General features: G+C 47.7%; 1 protein-coding gene across 1 annotated transcript in view; it reads right to left on the bottom strand.

Annotated features, from left to right (window-relative positions):
- LOC140722606 (zinc-binding protein A33-like) overlaps positions 1–22,868 on the bottom strand; it is a 57,549-nt gene that overhangs the window by 5,546 nt on the left and 29,135 nt on the right. The window contains exons 2-7 of the mRNA XM_073037313.1: positions 4,467–4,568; positions 3,714–3,983; positions 2,927–3,022; positions 2,283–2,516; positions 449–471; positions 244–362 (exon numbers count right to left, since the gene is read on the bottom strand). Coding sequence (XP_072893414.1) covers positions 244–362; positions 449–471; positions 2,283–2,516; positions 2,927–3,022; positions 3,714–3,983; positions 4,467–4,568 — 844 coding nt within the window. The remainder of the gene's footprint in view (positions 1–243; positions 363–448; positions 472–2,282; positions 2,517–2,926; positions 3,023–3,713; positions 3,984–4,466; positions 4,569–22,868) is intronic.

Genomic DNA, 22,868 nt, shown 5'->3' with positions numbered 1-22,868 from the left:
GATCAGGACAGGGTGGTTCATCTGCCAGTCCCGTGTATTGGTTGTATTGTGACCCTGTGCTGGTGTGTCCAGGGGTCTGACATCCCCAGCTGACCATGTGACAGTGATGTCTCCCAGTCGGTGGGGTTGATGTGGAATAAACTTCAGTTCCCCTTCAGCCCAGTATTACAGACAATGTTTGCCTCAAATTGGAACTAAATTGAGCTTCATAAACAAGGATAAATGAATCTTTGTAAGTTTTACCTCGATTAATAGCATCAAGCGTTTCTCTCAGCACTGTGTTCAACAAATAGGGGTGATCGAATTTTTCAACCGGTAGGGTCTCATCTGTCACTGACAATTCCTGGACATCGTCATTAATCCTGTAAATATTAAACTGCTGGTTATTAATTGCTATTCTGAACTATTTTACAAATCCATTTAGGGTTCAGTAAAGAGCATGTCCTACCTTCTGTTCCGACGAACTTCCTCCTGAAATAAATAAAACACAAATCTGATTAGACTTGGACTTACTGTCCACATCCTGAATTTCATCCAAATCGTTACAAGGTGTTGATAATTCCCACTCCCGCAATCACTCACACACACGGACAATACAGAACCATGGGGTAAATTACAAGGAAAGTTTCTGAATGTCAGACCCTTACTGAGAGGATGAAACTTACAGGGAAGACAGGACAGGCTGTGCATTATCATCTGGATATGACGTCAGGCTGATAGGATGGAGAAATTTAAGATCAGTGATGTATGTGATTGTGTGCGGGTGGAGGAAGTACCTCTATTTATGGGGAGACGGGGAGACTTGTGAGGAGATGTAATTCCAGATGGATCTTAACAAATTCCACAAGAAATTTAGTGAAGAGGATGTGGAACTCGCTGCCACAGGAGTGGTTGAAATGGAACAGCAGAGACTGAATGTAATGGGGAGGATGGATAAACACGTGGGGGACCAGAGATTTCGGGGCACTGTTGCTGGTTGTGGTGAGCAGGTGGCAGGAGGATTGTGAAGCAGGGAAATTGAGAGGAGAAAATGGGCCGAATGGCCTGGTTATGTTTTGAACGATTGAACGTTCATTTGAATGTTATCTTTAAAAGTAAAGAGACAGTAATAGTTTCCCTAATCTGATGGAAACCGGATACAGAAGGTAAGTCTGATGTGTGGGTCAAATTCTTTGTTCTCACTGATTGACAAAGAGATCCTCACACCCACCGCACCAGACACACTCACAGCCTGTGACTGGAAATGGGAGTTAATGAGAGTTTTAGAGGATATTTAATGATGAATTAAGGAAACAGTCAGCAGCTCTGTGTTATGGTCAGAGTAAATAATTTCAGAGAAATTTGCATTCTGTCCTGGGATGTACAGAAGTTGTGGAAGTCCAATTTTGGGACAATAGACAATAGACAATAGGTGCAGGTGTAGGCCATTCGGCCCTTCTAGCCAACACCGCCGTTCAATGTGATCATGGCTGATCATACGCAATCGGTACCCCCGTTCCTGTCCTCTCCCCATATCCCTTGACCCCCGCTATCTATAAGAGCTCTATCTAACTCTCTTGAAAACATCCAGAGACTTGGCCTCCACTGCCTTCTGGGGCAGAGCATTCCACATATCCACCACTCTAGAGAGAGCTGGGCGGAGAGAGATTTGTGACGGACTGTAGTCTGGTTTGGGGTCTTTTGGCAGGAGTAGCAGAGCGGGACAAGGGAAGTGACTCAGGATGCCGTTGGTAGAAGAGTCCTTGTTACTTTGTTGAAACAGTTTTTCCGCATCACTGTTCTAAATGGCCTACCCTTATTCTTAAACTGTGGCCTCTAGTTCTGGACTCACCCATCAGCGGGAACATGCTTCCTGCCTCCAGCGTGTCCAATTCCTTAGTAATCTTAGTAATCTTATTATTAACAACCCAGGCATGGTAAAAGCGAAGGGAAAAAGTTACGTATCTGTACTTTGTTCTGGGCAGTTTTGAGCTGGGGACGGGCGGATGTCATTCTGTTCTTGACCGCTGTGTTGCAGCTTACTTTACAATGAATTACCCTGAAGTTTCATCGCTTCAGGATTGTATTTTGCTAATGAAGGACTGAAAGCGTATCTTGGACATATTGAAATGTCATTATTGGAGTGATGGGAGGGCGCATCATGCAGGTATAACAACTTGTGTGAGGTCACCAGCAGCGGCAATTGATTTGTTAGAATTGGCCGCTGTGCTGTGTTTATTTCAAATATACCACTGTTCATTTAGTGCCCTTTGACAGAAACAATTTGAAATATAATCCCTCACCTTGAGAAACATCACACTGTCTTTTTGATCCATCTGTTCCTTTAATTTAGGGATTTCCTCCTGAATAATCCTTATATTCTCTTGAAGAGCTAGAAGATTTTTCTCCATTGCGTTGAGAATCCTCTTCTCTTCTTCCTTGAGATCCCTGAGTAAGCTCTGCTCTTTCTCAGTGATAATTTGGCGCAGTTCAGCAAACTGGGATGTGATGTGGGACTGAACGCTGTGTGACTGTTCCTGTTGAATGAAAGGTGAAGATTAATATACTGCATTGTTGTGCTCTGTTTCCTTTTGTCGTTAAGTTCGGTCTATTAGAGTCCATGCTACTTCTGAGTGCATTCCCGTCAACACCATTCCCTCACGTTTTCCTGAAACCTACTCTCATTTATTGACCCATAAACTCCCATCTAATTCACGCACGCACTCCCCACCTTCACAGGGTTAATTATAATTAGCCATTTATCCAGCATGTCCTTGGGATTTGTCGGAGTCTCTCGTGGTCACAGGGAGAGCATGCAAACTCCACACAGACAGCAGCAGAGGTCAGGATCGAACCCAGGTCACTGGAGCTGCGATACTCGGCTATTCTGCATTAAATGGAGCAAAACTCGACAGTAATATCAGAAATTCCGCTCAGGAAGCCTCACCTGAACTCCGGAAATCTTCTCTTTCTGTTGTTGCTCCTTTTCCTGGAATTCTGATTTCTTTTTTGTGAGAGAGTCTAAGGAAGATTTTAGCTGATCCTGGAAGTCAGAGAGTGAAGGAAATAGAAACAAAGATACATCAAAAGAAACAGGTGATCAAACCCGATTATCACACAAAATGCCGGAGGAACTCAGTGAGTCAGGCAGCATCTATTCAGGGGAAATAAACAGTCGGTGTTTCGGGATGAGACCCATCATTAGGACTGGGAAGGAATGGGACAGAAGCCAGAATAAAAAGGTTGGGGATGAGAACCAGCTGACAGGTGACGGGTGAGACAACGTGAGGGGGAGCGTGGGGGAGGGTGATGAAGTGAGAAGCTGAGAGGGGACAGGTGGAAGAGGTAAAGGACTGGAGAAGAAGGAATCTAATTCGAGAGGACAATCGACCATGGAAGAAACGGGAGGAACTGGGCTGTTTGCGGCCCTGAATGGTGACGAGGGAGGAGGTTAGGAGTCAGGTGTAGCACTTGTCCCGCTTGCTGGTGTCAGTGCCAGGAGGGAGATCAGTGCGGAGGAGCGAGTGGATCAGGGCGATACAGTACGTGGAGCGCGATCCGTATAGAGAGCGGAGAGTTTTGGGTGAGGAGGTGGGCTGTGGGACAAGAGAGATGCTAGAATCCCGTTGGAGAAGGCGAAAGTTGCAGAGAATGATGTGTTAGTTATAGAGGCTCGTGTGATGATATGTAGGACAAAGGAAATATTTTAAGTATTGAACTAACGTTAGTTGTACCGTGTAGATTTTAACAGCTTCTTTAATCGGCTTGAAGCGGTGCTCTTGGTGTTCCTGCGCATCTCTACAGATCAGACAGATCAGTGTCTTGTCCGTTTCACAAAACAGCTTCAGTTCTTCCTCATGTTCCTCGCAGTGACGTTTACTTTCCTTCCCTTTGGGATTCAGATTCAGATTTCGAGCTTTTTCAGCCAGATTTGCTAAGGCCCGATTCACCCTGAGGGTGCGGTCAGCAAACACCTCTCTACATTCCGGGCAGGAGTTTCTCTCCTCCCTTTCCCAACACCGTGTGATACAAGAGCGACAGAAGTTGTGTCCACACTCCAGTATAACCGGATCGGTGAAGAAATCCAGGCAGACGGGACAAATTGCCTCCTCGCTCAAACTCTCGGCCGGTCCTTTCGAAGCCATGTTAACTCCCAGCACTTCCTGATTCAGAATGCTTTCACTTTCGGGGAGCTGCTGATCCCCTGCAGTACCGCGATTGTCCACTACGCGCGCTGCAGTCTCAGGGAATGAACATTCTGCTGCTGGATGTGTTCAGTGGAAATTCTGGTTATTTCCATGTTAGTGTGGGATCAAAAACAAATTAAACAGGGAAAAGATAAGAAAACGCCCAATGGACTGTCTAAGCCCGGCTACGAGCGTAGGTGAGTCGGCCATATGCCCAGGAACCCCATCTCGTAAACACCTACAGCGACAAAAAAATGTTAGCTGAATGTCCAAAGGCCCCATCGCTGTGATCGAAAGTACCTTCCCCTGTAAGACGATTGAAGTCGTGTGATCATCCTCGGCCTGGACAGGGGACTCTGGCGAGCTGCTGTTGACGGCCTGTGTCCCGGTAGGCGTGATGGGCTAAAGAAGAAGCAGAACAGAAGTGAAGCCAGAAAGGAGAGCCTTGTTCAGTCTACTGTCTAAGGCAGGGCTGAAAGGGGCAAATTCTGAACAGAGAGGCACAAGAGACTGCGGATGCCGGAATCTCGAATGAGAAACATGATGCTGGAGGAACTGAGCGGGTCAGGCAGAATCTATGGAGAGGAATGTACATCGACTTTCCGGGTCAGAATCCTTCATCTGAACTGTCTCAAACCGAAATGTCGATTTTCCATTTCCCTCCACAGATGCTGCCTGACCCGCTGAGTTCCTCCAGCAGCTCGTTTTTTATCTTTCTGCAGGTCTAAGAGAGTCAGAGTGGAGTGTAAAACCGTGGATAAGTAAACAGTGAAAACATGCCATTAAGCTGGGGATGCAGAGAGAATATTGTGCTGTGAGGAGAGAGATGCAGTGGTGATGACCGACCTGTGGTTGTAGGAAAAAGCACAGGACTGGACATTCTACGTCATAGGGTGGAAAATGTTATTTTTTCGGTAAGGTCCTGATTTCAACAGCCCTTCGTGAGAAAAACTTCGTGACTCGACCCATGTCCGTCCCGACTCCAATAGAAGGCCTGGCCTCCTTCACTCTGGATACAGATCAGTAATCTCGGGGCAGCGCGCTGTGGGAGTGATCTCCGGGCATGCAGCAAGGATCAGACTGGGAGGGGCCCTCTCGTTTCCACTGCAGTAATCTCGGGGCAGCGCGCTGTGGGAGTGATCTCCGGGCATGCAGCAAGGATCAGACTGGGAGGGGCCCTCTCGTCTCCACTGCAGTAATCTCGGGACAGCGCGCTGTGGGAGTGATCTCCCGGCATGCAGCAAGGATCAGACTGGGAGGGGCCCTCTCGTCTCCACTGCAGTAATCTCGGGGCAGCGCGCTGTGGGAGTGATCTCCGGGCATACAGCAAGGATCAGACTGGGAGGGGCCCTCTCGCTGCCAGACAGGTGAGGTCTTGCTGCCTGTTGGTGAGATCTGGTGATGAGGCATTCTGCCAGATGGGCTGGACTGTCTGCTCAGGGAACCACTCCACTGTGTCCATCCAGTCCTTCTCCTGCAGTAACTGCAGGTCATTCCGTGCTGACCACTGCCTGATGTTCTTGTGGTCAAAGCTGCTGGTCTGAAAGAACTGTCACCAATTTCATTAACACAAGGTTCACATGGAGAAGCTTCCTGATTGAGACAGACACAGTCTCACAGGGTGTTTACAGGGTAGGGGCAGGAATGATGTTTCTCCTGGCTGGGCAGTGGAACGAGGGATCACAGACTCAAAATCCGAGATCACCTCAGCAGGACTGAGATGAGGAGAAATTTCCCCAACACATTGCGGTGAATATTTGGAGTTTTCTCCACAGGTTTTCTAAATTAATATTTAGGGGTTCGGCGATGTTGGGAACGTTTCAGGAAAGTGGCGCTGAGGTCAAAGATCAGCCATGTTCCGAGTGAGCGGCAGAACAGTGCAACGGGCCGAATGACAACGGCTGCTCCTGTTTCTTATCTCCTAAAGCACGAGTTGACTTTTGCGCCTTGTTCTCCCTTGGCCTTCAGCCTGTCGGATTGCACAGGGGAGCGGTGAGAGCTCCGGAGATCCAGCAGCAGCCGTTGCGGTTATTTCATGCTCTTGTTATTTATCCAGTTTCTCCATATTTGCATTTACACAGTTTGTTACCTTCAGCACTCTGGATGATCTTTCACTGCCTGCTTCTGTTATGGTTACTATTCTATACTTTTTCTAAGTATTTCCGCAGGAAACTGCTTCTCGGCGTTGTATGTGGTCACTTATCTGGTGACTTTCAAATTTTACCTTGAAATTTGAGTTTTGGGGATTTTCCTTTAATTCTGAGAACAAACTGTGACTGACATCTCCAGCTCCCAGCAGCAGACCGTCCTCACACTCACAGCCAATCAGCGATCACCGCTGGGAGAGGGCTGCTCCCATTGGCTGAGGGGTGTCAGTGGGCGGGACGCTGAGCGCCCGGACCGGTCGGAGACCGGGAGCTGCGCCTCGTGAGCTACCGGCGGGTCGTGAATCCTTTCGAAGGCAGAGCTGAAGAGACCGGCGGAGATTCCGTGAGATGTTTCAGCTACACGGAGGGCGCCCGGCCTTTCCCCGCCGAGGATCGGGGCCTGTTGTCTGGAGTTGTCTCCCAGACCCGTCCCTTCCTGCTGGGAGACGGGAGCTGCCCCGCAGCGGCTGCCGATGGATCTCCGGAGCTCTCACCGCTCCCCTGTGCAATCCGAACGGCTGAAAACCAAGGGAGAACAAGGCGCAAAGGTAAACTCGTGCTTTAGAAAATAAGTAACAGGAGCATGTCTGGCCACTCGGCCCGTTGCGCCTATGCCACCCTTTTCCTCAGAATAGTCCTTACTTTTGAAATCTTTTTATTGATTTTAAACAAACATAAATGAAACATGTAAACAAAGAGCTTGAGAGTACATAATCAATAGGTTAAGGTATAAATACAAATAGATGATAATAACCTCCCAAACTCATACTGGTTACAAAAAATGGAGAAAATAAGAAACCCTCCCCCCCCCCAAAAAAAGAAAAAATCCTAACCGACATGGGCCATTGCATTATATCAATTATACACAGTAGCGTCAGTAACTCCGCACCTCCATCCGAATAATTAAGGACAATAAAAGTAAGGTTTAGGAAAAGTCAGTTTAGCTCATATGAAAATGTTGAATAAATGGTCTCCATGTTTCTTCATATTTAACTGAAGGGTCAAAGACAACACTTGTAATTTTTTCTAAACTCGAACAAGAAATAGTTTGAGAAAACCACTGAAATATATTTGGAGGATTAATTTCTTTCCAGTTCAATAGGATAGATCTTCTAGCCATTAATGTAACAAATGCAATCATCCGCTGGGCTGAGGGGGGATAAACAACTATTATCCACCATTGGTAAACCGAAAATTGCAGTAATAGGATGCGGTTGCAATTTGATATTCAGAACTGTGGAAATAATACCAAAAATATCTTTCCAATAATTTTGCAAATGGGGGCAAGACCAGAACATTTGGGTCAATGAAGCGACTTCAGAATGACATCTGTCACTGGTTGGATTAACGTAAGAATAAAATCGAGCGAGTTTATCCTTGGACATGTGAGCCCTATGAACAACCTTAAATTGTATTAGGCATGTTTAGCACAAATAGAAGAAGAATTGACTAATTCTAAAATTTTCTCCCACTGCTCTGTGGGTATAAGACAGTGAAGTTCTTTTTCCCATTCCTTCTTAACTATTTCTGATACTCCTGGCTGTATTTTCATGATCATATGATAAATGATGGCTACTAAACCCTTCTGGCAAGGATTCAGAGATAGAATTTTTTCTTTAATGTCCATTGGACATAATTTCAGAAAATATAACATTCAAGAAATTTCTAACTTGCAAGTATCTAAAAAAATGAGTTTTAGGTTGGATAGCTGCTCAAAGGACAGAAAACTGTTAGCTAAAAATAGATCACGAAAACATGTTATACCTTTTGTTTTCCATAACACAAAGGCTTGGTCCATAAAAGAAGGCTGGATAAAGAAGTTAGATATAATAGGGCTTGATTATTCAAGCCAAAGAATTTACGAAATTGAAACCATATTCTTAATGTATGTTTAACTATAGGATTAGTTATTTGTTTATTCGGTTTGGATAAAGCAAAAGGAAGCGAAGATCCTAAAATAGAAAACAATGAGAAGTCTTGTACAGATTTACACTCCAAATTTACCCATTGTGGGCAAGGTACTATGACCGATTCTTGTGTCCAAAATATTAAATATTGAATATTAACTGCCCAATAGTAAAATCTCAGGTTTGGCAAAGCAAAACCACCTTCCTTCTTAGGCTTCTGTAAATATTTTTTACTTAATCTAGGATTTTTATTCTGCCAAACATACGAGGATATTTTGGAGTCAATAATATCAAAAAAAGATTTAGGAATACAAATTGGTAATGCTTGGAATAAATATAAAAATTTGGGTAATACTATCATCTTGATAGTATTAATTCGACCAACCAATGACAGAGATAATGGGGACCACCTGGTAACAAGTTGCCTGATTTGTTCAATTAAAGGTGAAAAATTAACTTTAAATGAACCCTTATGTTTCTTGGTAATTTTAATACCCAAATAAGTGAAATGATCTGTGACAACTTTAAATGGTAAGTGTTTATAAATTGGAACTTGCATATTTAATGGAAATAATTCACTCTTATTAAAATTCAGTTTGTAGCCAGAAAAGCTACTAAACTGAGCCAGCAAGGATGAAATAACAGGGATAGATCTCTCAGGGTCAGATATGTATAGTAACAAATCATCAGCATATAATGATAACTTACAAGTCCCTTACCCTCAGATAATACCAAAAATATTAGGTGATTCACGAATGGCAACGGCTAAAGGTTCCAAAGCAATGTCAAATAATAGAGAACTTAAAGGGCAGCCTTGCCTCGTACCACGGGACAACTGAAAAAAAGATCTTTGATTATTGGTAAGAACCAAAGCCAAAGGTTTATAATACATTAATTTAATACATGATATAAATTTTAAGCTAAAATTAAAATTCTGCAATGTATTAAATAAATATAGCCATTCAACTCTATTGAACGCTTTTTCAGCATCTAAGGAAATGACATTCTGGTATTTTAGATGAAGAAGTATAAATTATATTAATTAATTTTCTAATGTCAAAAGATGAATAACAGTTTTTAATAAATCCGGTCTGATCTTCAGAGATAATTTGAAGTAATATTTTTTCTAATGTAGTGGCCAAACTTTTGGTAAAAATCTTAGAATCCGTATTCAGCAAGGATATTGGCCGATAGGATGCACATTCAGTGGGGTCTTTATCTTTTTTTTAAGAATTGGAGAAATGGAGGCATCATAAAAAGATTGTGGTTATTTATCTACAGTTAACGCATCTTTAAAAATTTTACAAAGCCAATGAGCGAGTATAGAAGAAAAGGATTTAAAAAATTCAGCAGTATAACCGTCCGGACCAATGGCTTTACCTTAATTCATTGAAAAATGAAAGGGGAGTGGGTTCCCCTTTCCAGACCCTGCCCGGGGACTTGTGCCACTCCTCAGGGTTATATATGGAACCTCTCGGACAGGGACAGGGAGTGGGTTCCCCTTTCCAGACCCAGCCCGGGGACTTGTGCCACTCCTCAGGGTTACATATGAAACCTCTCGGAAGGGACAGGGAGTGAGTTCCCCTTTCCCAGGCACACGCCTGAAGGTGACCGGGAGCCACCAGAGGGGCTGATGTAATACAAGCCATGGCACGGTGGGTCGCTGAGGTAAGGGAACCCATTTGAATGACAACCCGACTGCATGCGGATTTTCGTGAATTTACCCGATAACTACAGAAAAAAGGAGAATCCCTTGCGTACTTTATAGCTCGTTTTAAGGATACGGGAGAGTCCAATGCCGGCAAACCCCTGGACAGATTAGTGTGTCCAGCTGGCAGTGCAGATTTTTCTAAACTGTCTCAGACCCAAGACTGCCCACTCCTTGAAGTTAACTAATCTCAATTCGCTGTATCAGACCTGGCCCCAGGTAACATAAATTCTGATGAATATGGAGCGCAATTGACTCTTTAAAGGGACTGGGGAAAAGCGAGAGTGTGCACAGAGAACCGGTAGTGAGGAGATGGAGTTCGGGTCCCGACGAAGAAACCAGAACGGGTGGCAGGATCGTGCGGACGGTGCAGATGAAGAGGACACTTGGCTAAGGACAGAAACGGGGTTTCTAGAAAGAGGGGACATTGGGCCAGAGATTGTCGCACTGCAGTTTCAGACAAGAATAATAAGAGGCAGGAAGAGAGCTTGGATCACAGTGATACTCGACAGAGTACCACATTTACTCTCCACAATCACTTTGGTCCCGGGTAGGGCAGGCCAGAGGGGACGGATCATAGTGATACTCGAAAGTGTACCACATGAAATGTCCACGATCACCTGGGTCCCGGATAGGGAAGGCCAGAGGGGACGGATCACAGTGATACTCGACAGAGTACCACATTTACTCTCCACAATCCACTTGGTCCCGGATAGGGCAGGCCAGAGGGGACGGATCACAGTGATACTCGACAGAGTACCACATTTACACTCCACGATCCCTTTGGTCCCAGATAGTGCAGGTCAGAGGGGACGGATCATAGTGATACTCGACAGAGCACCACATTTACTCTCCACGATCCCTTTGGTCCAGGATAGGGAAGGCCAGAGGGGATGGTTCACAGTGATAATCGACAGAGTACCACATTTACTCTGCACAATCCCTTTGGTCCTGGATAGGGAAGGCCGGAGGGGACGGATCACAGTGATACTCGACAGAGTACCACATTTACTCTACACAATCCCTTTGGTCCCGAATAGGGCAGGCCAGAGGGGACGGATCACAGTGATACTCGACAGAGTACCTCATTTACTCTCAACAATCCCTTTGGTCCCGGATAGGGCAGGGTAGAGGGGACGGATCAGGGTGAAACTCGACAGAGTACCACATTTACTCTCCACGATCCCTTTGGACCCGGATAGGGCAGGCCAGAGGGGACGGATCACAGTGATACTCGACAGAGTACCACATTTACTCTACACAATACCTTTGGTCCCGGATAGGGCAGGCCAGAGGGGACGGATCACAGTGATACTCGACAGAGTACCACATTTACTCTCCACAATACCTTTGGTCCCGGATAGGGCAGGCCAGAGGGGACGGATCACAGTGATACTCGACAGAGTACCACATTTACTCTCCACAATCCCTTTGGTCCCGGATAGGGCAGGCCAGAGGGGACGGATCATAGTGATACTCGACAGGGTACCACATTTACTCTCCACGATCCCTTTGGTCCAGGATAGGGCAGGCCAGAGGGGACCGATCACAGTGATACTCGACAGAGTACCAGATTTACTCTCCACGATCCCTTTGGTCCAGGATAGGGCAGGCCAGAGGGCGCGTATCACAGTGATATTCGACAGAGTAGCACAGTTACTCTCCACGATCACTTTGGTCCCGGATAGGGCAGGCCAGAGGGGACGGATCACAGTGATACTCGACAGAGTACCACATTTACTCTCCGCGATCCCTTTGGACCTGGATAGGGCATGCCAGACGGGACGGATCACAGAGATACTCGACAGAATACCACATTTACTCTGCACAATCTCTTTGGTCCCCGATAGGGCAGGCCAGAGGGGACGGATCACAGTGATACTCGACAGAGTACCACATTTACACTCCACGATCCCTTTGGTCCCAGATAGTGCAGGTCAGAGGGGACGGATCATAGTGATACTCGACAGAGCACCACATTTACTCTCCACGATCCCTTTGGTCCAGGATAGGGAAGGCCAGAGGGGACGGTTCACAGTGATAATCGACAGAGTACCACATTTACTCTCCACAATCCCTTTGTTCCTGGATAGGGCAGCCCAGAGGGGACGGATCACAGTGATACTGGACAGAGTACCACATTTACTCTCCACGATCCCTTTGGTCCGGGATAGGGCAGGCCAGAGGGGACGGATCACAGTGATACTCGACAGAGTACCACATTTACTCTCCACGATCACTTCGGTCCCCGATAGGGCAGGGTAGAGGGGACGGATCAGGGTGAAACTCGACAGAGTACCACATTTACTCTCCACGATCCCTTTGGACCCGGATAGGGCAGGCCAGACGGGACGGATCACAGTGATACTCGACAGAGTTCCACATTTACTCTCCACGATCCCTTTGGTCCCGGATAGGGCAGGCCAGAGGGGACGGATCACAGTGATACTCGACAGAGTACCACAGTTACTCTCCACTATCCCTTTTGTCCCGGGTAGGGCAGGCTGGAGGGGACGGATCACAGTGATACTCGACAGAGTACCACATTTACTCTCCACAATACCTTTGGTCCCGGATAGGGCAGGCCAGAGGGGACGGATCACAGTGATACTCGACAGAGTACCACATTTACTCTCCATGATCCCCTTGGTCCCGGATAGGGAAGGCCAGAGGGGGCGGATCACAGTGATACTCGACAGAGTACCACAGTTACTCTCCACAATCCCTTTGGACCTGGATAGGGCAGGCCAGAGGGGACGGATCACAGTGATACTCGACAGAGTTCCACATTTACTCTCCACGATCCCTTTGGTCCCGGATAGGGCATGCCAGACGGGACGGATCACAGAGATACTCGACAGAGTACCACATGTACTCTGCACAATCTCTTTGGTCCCCGATAGGGCAGGCCAGAGGGGACGGATCAGGGTCATACTCGACAGAGTGCCACATTTCCTCTCCACGATCCCTTTGGTCCCGGATAGGGCATGCCAGACGGGACGGATCGCAGTGATACTCGACAGAGTACCACATTTACTCTGCACACTCTCTTTGGTCACGGATAGGGCAGGCCAGAGGGGAGTGATCACAGTGATACTCGACAGAGTACCAAATTTACTCTCCACGATCCCTTTGGTCACGGATAGGGCAGGCCAGAGGGCGCGTATCACAGTGATATTCGACAGAGTAGCACAGTTACTCTCCACGATCACTTTGGTCCCGGATAGGGCAGGCCAGAGGGGACGGATCACAGTGATACTCGACAGAGTACCACATTTACTCTCCGCGATCCCTTTGGACCTGGATAGGGCATGCCAGACGGGACGGATCACAGAGATACTCGACAGAATACCACATTTACTCTGCACAATCTCTTTGGTCCCCGATAGGGCAGGCCAGAGGGGACGGATCACAGTGATACTCGACAGAGTACCACATTTACACTCCACGATCCCTTTGGTCCCAGATAGTGCAGGTCAGAGGGGACGGATCATAGTGATACTCGACAGAGCACCACATTTACTCTCCACAATCCCTTTGGTCCCGGATAGGGCAGGCCAGAGGGGACGGATCACAGTGATACTCGACAGAGTACCACATTTACTCTCCACGATCCCTTTGGTCCCCGATAGGGCAGGCCAGAGGGGACGGTTCACAGTGATACTCGACAGAGTACCACATTTACTCTCCACAATCCCTTTGGTCCCGGATAAGGCAGGCCAGAGGGGACGGATCACAGTGATACTCGACAGAGTACCACATTTACTCTCCACAATCCCTTTGGTCCAGGATAGGGCAGGCCAGAGGGCACGGGTCACAGTGATACTCGACAGAGTACCACATTTACTCTCCACAATCCCTTTGGTCCAGGATAGGGCAGGCCAGAGGGGACGGATCACAGTGATACTCGACAGAGTACCACAGTTACTCTCCACGATCACTTTGGTCCCGGATAGGGCAGGCCAGAGGGGACGGCTCAGGGTGATACTCGACAGAGTACCACATTTACTCTCCGCGATCCCTTTGGACCTGGATAGGGCAGGCCAGAGGGGACGGATCACAGTGATACTCGACAGAGTTCCACATTTACTCTCCACGATCCCTTTGGTCCCGGATAGGGCATGCCAGACGGGACGGATCACAGAGATACTCGACAGAGTACCACATGTACTCTGCACAATCTCTTTGGTCCCCGATAGGGCAGGCCAGAGGGGACGGATCAGGGTCATACTCGACAGAGTGCCACATTTCCTCTCCACGATCCCTTTGGTCCCGGATAGGGCATGCCAGACGGGACGGATCGCAGTGATACTCGACAGAGTACCACATTTACTCTGCACACTCTCTTTGGTCACGGATAGGGCAGGCCAGAGGGGACGGATCACAGTGATACTCGACAGAGTACCACATTTACTCTCCACAATCCCTTTGGTCCCGGATAGGGCAGGCCAGAGGGGACGGATCATAGTGATACTCGACAGGGTACCACATTTACTCTCCACGATCCCTTTGGTCCCGGATAGGGCAGGCCAGAGGGGACGGATCACAGTGATACTCGACAGAGTACCAAATTTACTCTCCACGATCCCTTTGGTCACGGATAGGGCAGGCCAGAGGGCGCATATCACAGTGATATTCGACAGAGTAGCACAGTTACTCTCCACGATCACTTTGGTCCCGGATAGGGCAGGCCAGAGGGGACGGATCACAGTGATACTCGACAGAGTACCACATTTACTCTCCACGATCACTTTGGTCCCGGATAGGACAGGCCAGACGGGACGGATCACAGAGATACTCGACAGAGTACCACATTTACTCTGCACAATCTCTTTGGTCCCCGATAGCGCAGGCCAGAGGGCACGGATCACTGTGATACTCGACAGAGTACCACATATACTCTCCACGATCCCTTTGGTCACGGATAGGGCAGGCCAGAGGGGACTGACCATAGTGATACTCGACAGAGTACCACATTTACTCTGCACACTCTCTTTGGTCACGGATAGGGAAGGCCAGAGGGGACGGATCACAGTGATACTCGACAGAGTACCACATTTACTCTCCACAATCCCTTTGGTCCCGGATAGGGCAGACCAGAGGGGAAGGGTCACAGTGATACTCGACAGAGTACCACATTTACTCTCCATGATCCCCTTGATCCCGGATAGGGCAGACCAGAGGGGACGGATCACAGTGATACTCGACAGAGTACCACAGTTACTCTCCACGATCACTTTGGTCCCGGATAGGGCAGGCCAGAGGGGACGGATCACAGTGATACTCGACAGAGTACCACATTTACTCTCCACGATCCCTTTGGTCCCCGATATGGCAGGCCAGAGAGGACGGATCAGGGTGATACTCGACAGAGTACCACATTTACTCTCCACCATCACTTTGGTCCCGGATAGGGCAGGCCAGAGGGGACGGATCACAGTGATACTCGACAGAGTACCACATTTACTCTCCACAATACCTTTGGTCCAGGATAGGGCAGGCCAGAGGAGACGGATCACAGTGATACTCGACAGAGTACCACATTTACTCTCCACAATCCCTTTGGTCCAGGATAGGGAAGGCCAGAGGGGACGGATCACAGTGATACTCGACAGAGTACCACATTTACTCTCCACAATACCTTTGGTCCAGGATAGGGCAGGCCAGAGGGGACGGATCACAGTGATACTCGACAGAGTACCACATTTACTCTCCACAATCCCTTTGGTCCCGGATAGGGCAGGCCAGAGGGGACGGATCACAGTGATACTCGACAGAGTACCTCATTTACTCTCCACCATCCCTTTGGTCCCGGATAGGACAGGCCAGAGGGGACGGATCACAGTGATACTCGACAGAGTACCACAGTTACTCTCCACGATCACTTTGGTCCCGGATAGGGCAGGCCAGAGGGGACGGCTCAGGGTGATACTCGACAGAGTACCACATTTACTCTCCGCGATCCCTTTGGACCTGGATAGGGCAGGCCAGAGGGGACGGCTCAGGGTGATACTCGACAGAGTTCCACATTTACTCTCCACGATCCCTTTGGTCCCGGATAGGGCATGCCAGACGGGACGGATCACAGAGATACTCGACAGAGTACCACATGTACTCTGCACAATCTCTTTGGTCCCCGATAGGGCAGGCCAGAGGGGACGGATCAGGGTCATACTCGACAGAGTGCCACATTTCCTCTCCACGATCCCTTTGGTCCCGGATAGGGCATGCCAGACGGGACGGATCGCAGTGATACTCGACAGAATACCACATTTACTCTCCACAATCCCTTTGGTCCCGGATAGGGCAGGCCAGAGGGGACGGATCATAGTGATACTCGACAGGGTACCACATTTACTCTCCACGATCCCTTTGGTCCAGGATAGGGCAGGCCAGAGGGGACGGATCACAGTGATACTCGACAGAGTACCAAATTTACTCTCCACGATCCCTTTGGTCACGGATAGGGCAGGCCAGAGGGCGCGTATCACAGTGATATTCGACAGAGTAGCACAGTTACTCTCCACGATCACTTTGGTCCCGGATAGGGCAGGCCAGAGGGGACGGATCACAGTGATACTCGACAGAGTACCACATTTACTCTCCACGATCACTTTGGTCCCGGATAGGACAGGCCAGACGGGACGGATCACAGAGATACTCGACAGAATACCACATTTACTCTGCACAATCTCTTTGGTCCCCGATAGGGCAGGCCCGAGGGGACGGATCAGGGTGATACTCGACAGAGTACCACATTTACTCTCCACGATCCCTTTGGTCCCGGATAGGGCATGCCAGACGGGACGGATCACAGAGATACTCGACAGAGTACCACATTTACTCTGCACAATCTCTTTGGTCCCCGATAGCGCAGGCCAGAGGGCACGGATCACTGTGATACTCGACAGAGTACCACATATACTCTCCACGATCCCTTTGGTCACGGATAGGGCAGGCCAGAGGGGACGGATCACAGTGATACTCGACAGAGTACCACAGTTACTCTCCACGATCACTTTGGTCCCGGATAGGGCAGGCCAGAGGGGACGAATCACAGTGATACTCGACAGAGTACCACAGTTACTCTCCACGATCACTTTGGTCCCGGATAGGGCAGGCCAGAGGGGACGGATCACAGTGATACTCGACAGAGTACCACATTTACTCTCAACAATACCTTTGGTCCCGGATAGGGCAGGCCAGAGGGGACGGATCACAGTGATACTCGACAGAGTACCACATTTACTCTCCACAATCCCTTTGGTCCTGGATAGGGCAGGCCAGAGAGGACGGATCAGGGTGATACTCGACAGAGTACCACATTTACTCTCCACGATCCCTTTGGTCCCGGATAGGGCAGGCCAGAGGGGACGGATCACAGTGATACTCGACAGAGTATCACATTTACTCTCCACCATCCCTTTGGTCCCGGATAGAGCAGGTCAGAGGGGACGGATCACAGTGATACTCGACAGAGTATCACATTTACTCTCCACCATCCCTTTGGTCCCGGATAGAGCAGGTCAGAGGGGACGGATCACAGTGATACTCGACAGAGTACCACATTTCCTCTCCACGAGCCCTTTGGTCCCGGATAGGGCATGCCAGACGGGACGGATCACAGTGATACACGACAGAGTATCACATTTACTCTCCACAATCCCTTTGATCCCGGATAGGTCATGCCAGACGGGACAGATCACAGTGATACTCGACAGAGTACCACATTTACTCTCCACAATCCCTTTGGTCCCGGATAGGGCAGGCCAGAGGGGACGGATCACAGTGATACTCGACAGTGTACCACATTTACTCTGCCCAATCCCTTTGTTCCCGGGTAGGGCAGGCCAGAGTGGACGGATCACGGTGATACTCGACCGAGTACCACATTTACTCTCCACAATCCCTTTTGTCCCGGATAGGGCAGGCCAGAGGGCACGGTGATACAGGCGGCTGTGATCAGGCTCACCACACAGGCAGGCTCTTTTCTCACTGCTGTAATCATGTCGATGGTCAAGAACCTCAGGACTCGCCCCTCCAGGGTCAGGAACAGTTACTACCCCTCAACCGTCAGGTTTGGAACAACACAGGATAGTTGCACTCACTTGTCCATAGAGATGCTCCCACAACAAATCATCGTACTGGGACTGTCTCAAAATGAGTGAAATAAGAGGTGGTTTGACTGAGACAGATAGTATTCCTGTTTCAGAATTTGAGAAATTCAATCTCACAGGATATTTACAGCGGAGGGGCTGGAATGATGTTTCCCATAAGGTGTGGAACCAGCGCTCATAGACTCAACGTCCGAGGTCAACTCAGCAGGACTGAGATGAGGAGAAATTTCCTCACCCAGAGTGCAGTGAATCATTGCCATTACCGCCACAAGGTTTCTAAATTGAATAGACATATCCTGGGGCTCAGCGGTGATGGGAAGTTGCAGGGCAGTGGTGCTGAGGTCAAAAGTCAAGCATGTTCTGAGTGAAGGGCAGAAGAGGCGCAAGGGGCCGAATGGCCACGCCTTCTCTATTTCTGATTTTCTGAAACACGAGTTTACCTTTGCGCCTCACTGTTTCTTGTCCTGTCAGATTGAACAGGGAGCGCTGAGTGCACCGGACATCTATCGGCAGCCGCTGCGGTTATTTCATGTTCTCGTTGTTTATTTGCATTGGCGAAGTTTGTTGTCTTCTGCACTCTGGTTGATCTTTCAGTGATCCAGATATAGTTACCGTTCTGTAGCTTTGCTCTGTATGTTTGTAAGAGTTGTAAGTGGCGGCTTATATGTACTCTGTTAGTTTTTGGAATAGTCACTTGGGGAATCTGAGGTGGAGGAGTATTTGGGGCTTATTTAAAATTAGACATAGATATTATCCAAACAGTGTTTATTTGACAATGGTTAATTCTGATATTGAAACTAACTGTTCTTTTTGTGGTTTATATCCAGAGGATTTATTTAATTTGATTTGGGATTGTGAATGTGTTAAAACATTTTGAGTTGATGTTTGTCAATTTATAGATCAATATATTAATGTGGATTTTAATTTTTGTTTCCGAAATATCTTATTTGGGTTTACTAATAACACCAAATCTCACAGGGATATTTCTTTATCTTAAATCTTGTCTTAATTTACGGCAAATTTTATATCCATAAATGCAAATACAGCAATAAGAAACCTTCATTTATATTTTTACGTCAGACTTCAAACTATATGTTTATACTCTGAAAACTTCCCATAAGCAGAAAGCTGTAAAGACTGTATAGATCTGTCAATGTTTTCGGTTATCTCTGTAAATGTTCCTGTTTTGTGACTCCTATTTGTATATTTAACGTTAATGGTTATATATTCGTTGCTGCTTTTGTGTGACTCCCTGGCTTTGTTACCATAAGTTTAATCTTTCTGTTTTTGTTTGTGTTCAATGAAAATTAAAAAAATAGAAAAAAAAATAAAATTTACTTTGAACTTTGAGCCTCGGGGAACTTGCTTTGATTCTGAGAATAAACTGTGCCTGACATCTCCAGCTCCCGGCAGCAGTCCGCCCTCGAATACACTCACAGCCAATCAGAGAACCCCACTGGCAGAATCTTATTCCATTGGCTGAGGAGTGTCAGTGGGCGGGACGCTGGGCGGACCGAAGTTTGGAATCGGGAAAGAGTGGACCCGGTGAGAGACCCGAGATTGGGAGCAGCTCCCCGGGTAAAGGCTGCAACAGCGGCCGGAGTTTTGAATCCTTCCGATGGCGGAGGTGAAGATTCGGGCGTAGATTCCGTGAGATGTTTCAGGCACACAGAGGGTGCCCGGTCTTTCCCCGCCGTGGATCGGGGCCTATTGTCCGGAGTTTCCTCCCAGTCCTGTCTCCTGCTGCTGGGATACGGGAGCTGGCCCGCAGCGGCTGCCGACGGAACTCCGGCGCAGTGAGCGCTCCCCTGTGCAAAAGGACAGGCTGAAGGTCAAGGGAGAACCAGGCTCAAAGGTAAACTCGGACTTTAGAAAGTAAGAAACTGGAGCAGGCCATTCGGCCCTTTGTGTCTGTTCTGCCTTTCACTCAAAACATGCCTGAACTTTGACTTCATCGCCACTTTAGCGCAGTGTTCCCAGCATCGCAGAGCCCCAGAATTCGTCCTTCGAATTTAGAAACCTTGTGGAGAAAATTCCAAAGATTCGCTGCCCTCTGTGTGAGGAAATTTCTCCTCATCTCAGTCCTGCTGAGGTGAACTCGGATTCTGTGACCCCCATTCCTCACCACAGCCAAATGAAACATCATTCCTGCCGCTACCCTGTCAATACCCTGTGAGACTGTGTCTGTCTCTGTCAGACGACCTTATATTTCTATAATTTTGAGACAGGCCCGGTCAGTATAATCTCTCCGAGGACACTTCCTCCCCTCCTAAATCAATCTGGGAAATCTCTTCATTCCCTTCATCCCACAGGCTGACTCCGGGAGGGAGACCAGACCTGTGCTCAGTGTTCCATGTACGCTCTCACCAGGACCCCATATACCTTCAGAGGAGATCTTTATTCTTCTATTCAAACCTTCCTTCCCATTCAATGCTCTTCATTTAATATCGAACTCAGACAGTGAACAGACACAACACAGCCTCAGCCATGAATTTAAAGGCCAGGTGTTGGAACAGTTTGAGCTTCATACCGGGGGCCACGGAGCAAGCAGGGTGTCACAAAGGGAGGAATGTGGGAGTGTTGTATGTCTGAGCCCAGCTGTGTGTGTTTGTGCATCAGAATCAGGTTTAATATCACTGGCATATGTGTGAAATTTGTTGTTTTGTGTCTGCAGTACATTGCAATATTTAGTAATAAAAACTACAGATTACAATTAGAATGTGTAAAATTATATTTAAAATGTTGTGCAAAAAGAGAAGAAAAATACTGAGGGGTTGTTCATGGGTTCATTGTCCATTCAGAAATCTGATGGTGGGGAAGAAGCTGTTCCTGAACTGGTGAGAGTGTCCTCAGGGTCCTGTACATCTTCCTTGATGGTAGCAATGAGACGAAGGCATGTCCTGGGTGATGGGGGTCCTTAATGATGGATGCCACCTTTTTGTGGCATCATCTTTTGAATGTGCCCTGGATGCTGTGGAGTCCAGTGCCCATGAAGGAGCTGGCTGAGTTTACAACTTTCTGCAGCATTTTCCGATCCTGTTCCGTGGCCTCTCTACACCAGGCAGTGATGCAACCAGTTAGAATGCTCTCCACAGTACATCTGTAGAAATTTGCAAGTGTCTTTAGTGACAGACCGATTCCCCTCAATCTCCGAATGAAATATAGCCGATGTTGTGCCTTCATTGTAGCTGCATCAATATGTTGGGCCCAGGATAGTTCCTCAGAGATGTTGACAGGCAGGAAATGGAAACTGCTCACCCTTTTCACTTCTGATCCCACGATGAGGACTGGTGTGTGTTCCCTCAACTTCCCCTTCCTGAATCCACAATCAATTCCTTTGTCTTCATGATGTTGAGTGCAAGGTTGTTGCTGCGACACCATTCAACTTGCTGATCTATCTCACTCCTGTACTCCTCCTCGTCACCATCTGAAATTCCAGCAACAATAGTTGTGTCATCGGCAAGTTTATAGATGAGCCTAGACACACAGACGTGGGTGTAGAGAGAGTAGAGCAGTGGGCTGAGCACGCATCGTTGAGGTGTGCCAGTGTTGATTGTCAGCAAGGAGGAGATGTTATTTCTGATCCACACAGACTGGGGTCTCCTGGTGAGGATCCAGTTGCAGAAGGAGGTACAGAGGCCCAGGTTTTGGAGCTTGTTGATTACAATTGAGGGTCTGATTGTGTTGAATGCTGAGCTGTAATCAGCTGCCTGACTTGTGTATTGCTATTGTCCAGGTTATCTAAGGCTGAGTGGAGAGCCAGTGAGATTGTATCTGCTGTACGTATATTGTGGCGATCGGCAAATTGCAGTGGGTCCAGGTCCATGCACAGACAGGAGTTGATTCCAGACATGACCAACCCCTCAAAGCACTTCATCACAGTAGATGTGAGCACCACTGGGTGATAGTCATGGAGGCAGTTCACCCTGTTCTTTTTGGGCACCGGTATGATTGGTGTGTGTGTGTGTGTGTGTGTGTGTGTGTGTGTGTGTGTGTGTGTGTGTGTGTGTGTGTGTGTGTGTGTGTGTGTGTGTGTGTGTGTGTGTGTGTGTGTGTGTGTGTGTGTGTGTGTGTGTGTGTGTGTGATGCTGCAGCTTTGCAAACTTCAAAGGAAGGAGAGGCACTGCCGTGCTTTCTTCATAATTGCACTTGCAGTGCTTATAAAAAGTATGCGGCCACCTTGGAAGTTTTCATCTTTTATTGTTTTACAACATTGAGACAGAGTGGATTTAGATTTGTTTTATTCACACTGATCATTAGAAATAAAAACTCTCTTGTGTCAATGTGAAAATAGATCACCAAAAACTGAAAAAAAAGTAATTACAAATATAAAATAGAAAATCTTTGAGTGCATCAGTATTCACCCCCTATATGTCAGTATTCTAAACCTTGCAATCCCATTTCACCAGTTTGAAGATTTGATTTCATTTTTACATACAGAACCTCCCCACCCCTCTGCCTACCTGCCTGTCCATTCAGTACAGTCTGTATCCTTGCACATGAAGCTCCCAGCTATAATCTTCCTTCAGCCACCATTCAGTGATGCCCACAATGCCAATCTGTAACTGTGACACAAGTTCATCTCCCTTACTCCATGTATTGCTCACATTCAAATATAAAACCTTCAGTTCTGTATTCATCACATTTTTTGTTTTTTCAGCCTTTTGTATTGCAACTCATCCCGCCCACTGAAATGTTGCCCTGTCGTCAGCCTCTCAATGGTGGCAGTCTCACTACACACTGCCGCTGTTTGAAAACTAACAACATTCTCCTCAGCCCTATCACTCCAGTTCAGATCTGCTGCCAAATTAGTTTAAATCCTC

This window comes from Hemitrygon akajei, unplaced genomic scaffold (genome assembly GCF_048418815.1).
Source record: "Hemitrygon akajei unplaced genomic scaffold, sHemAka1.3 Scf000081, whole genome shotgun sequence".
Classification (NCBI taxonomy): Eukaryota; Metazoa; Chordata; class Chondrichthyes; order Myliobatiformes; family Dasyatidae; genus Hemitrygon; species Hemitrygon akajei.
The sequence above is the reverse complement of the archived record's forward strand: the minus strand, read 5'-3'. Positions and strand labels throughout refer to the sequence as shown.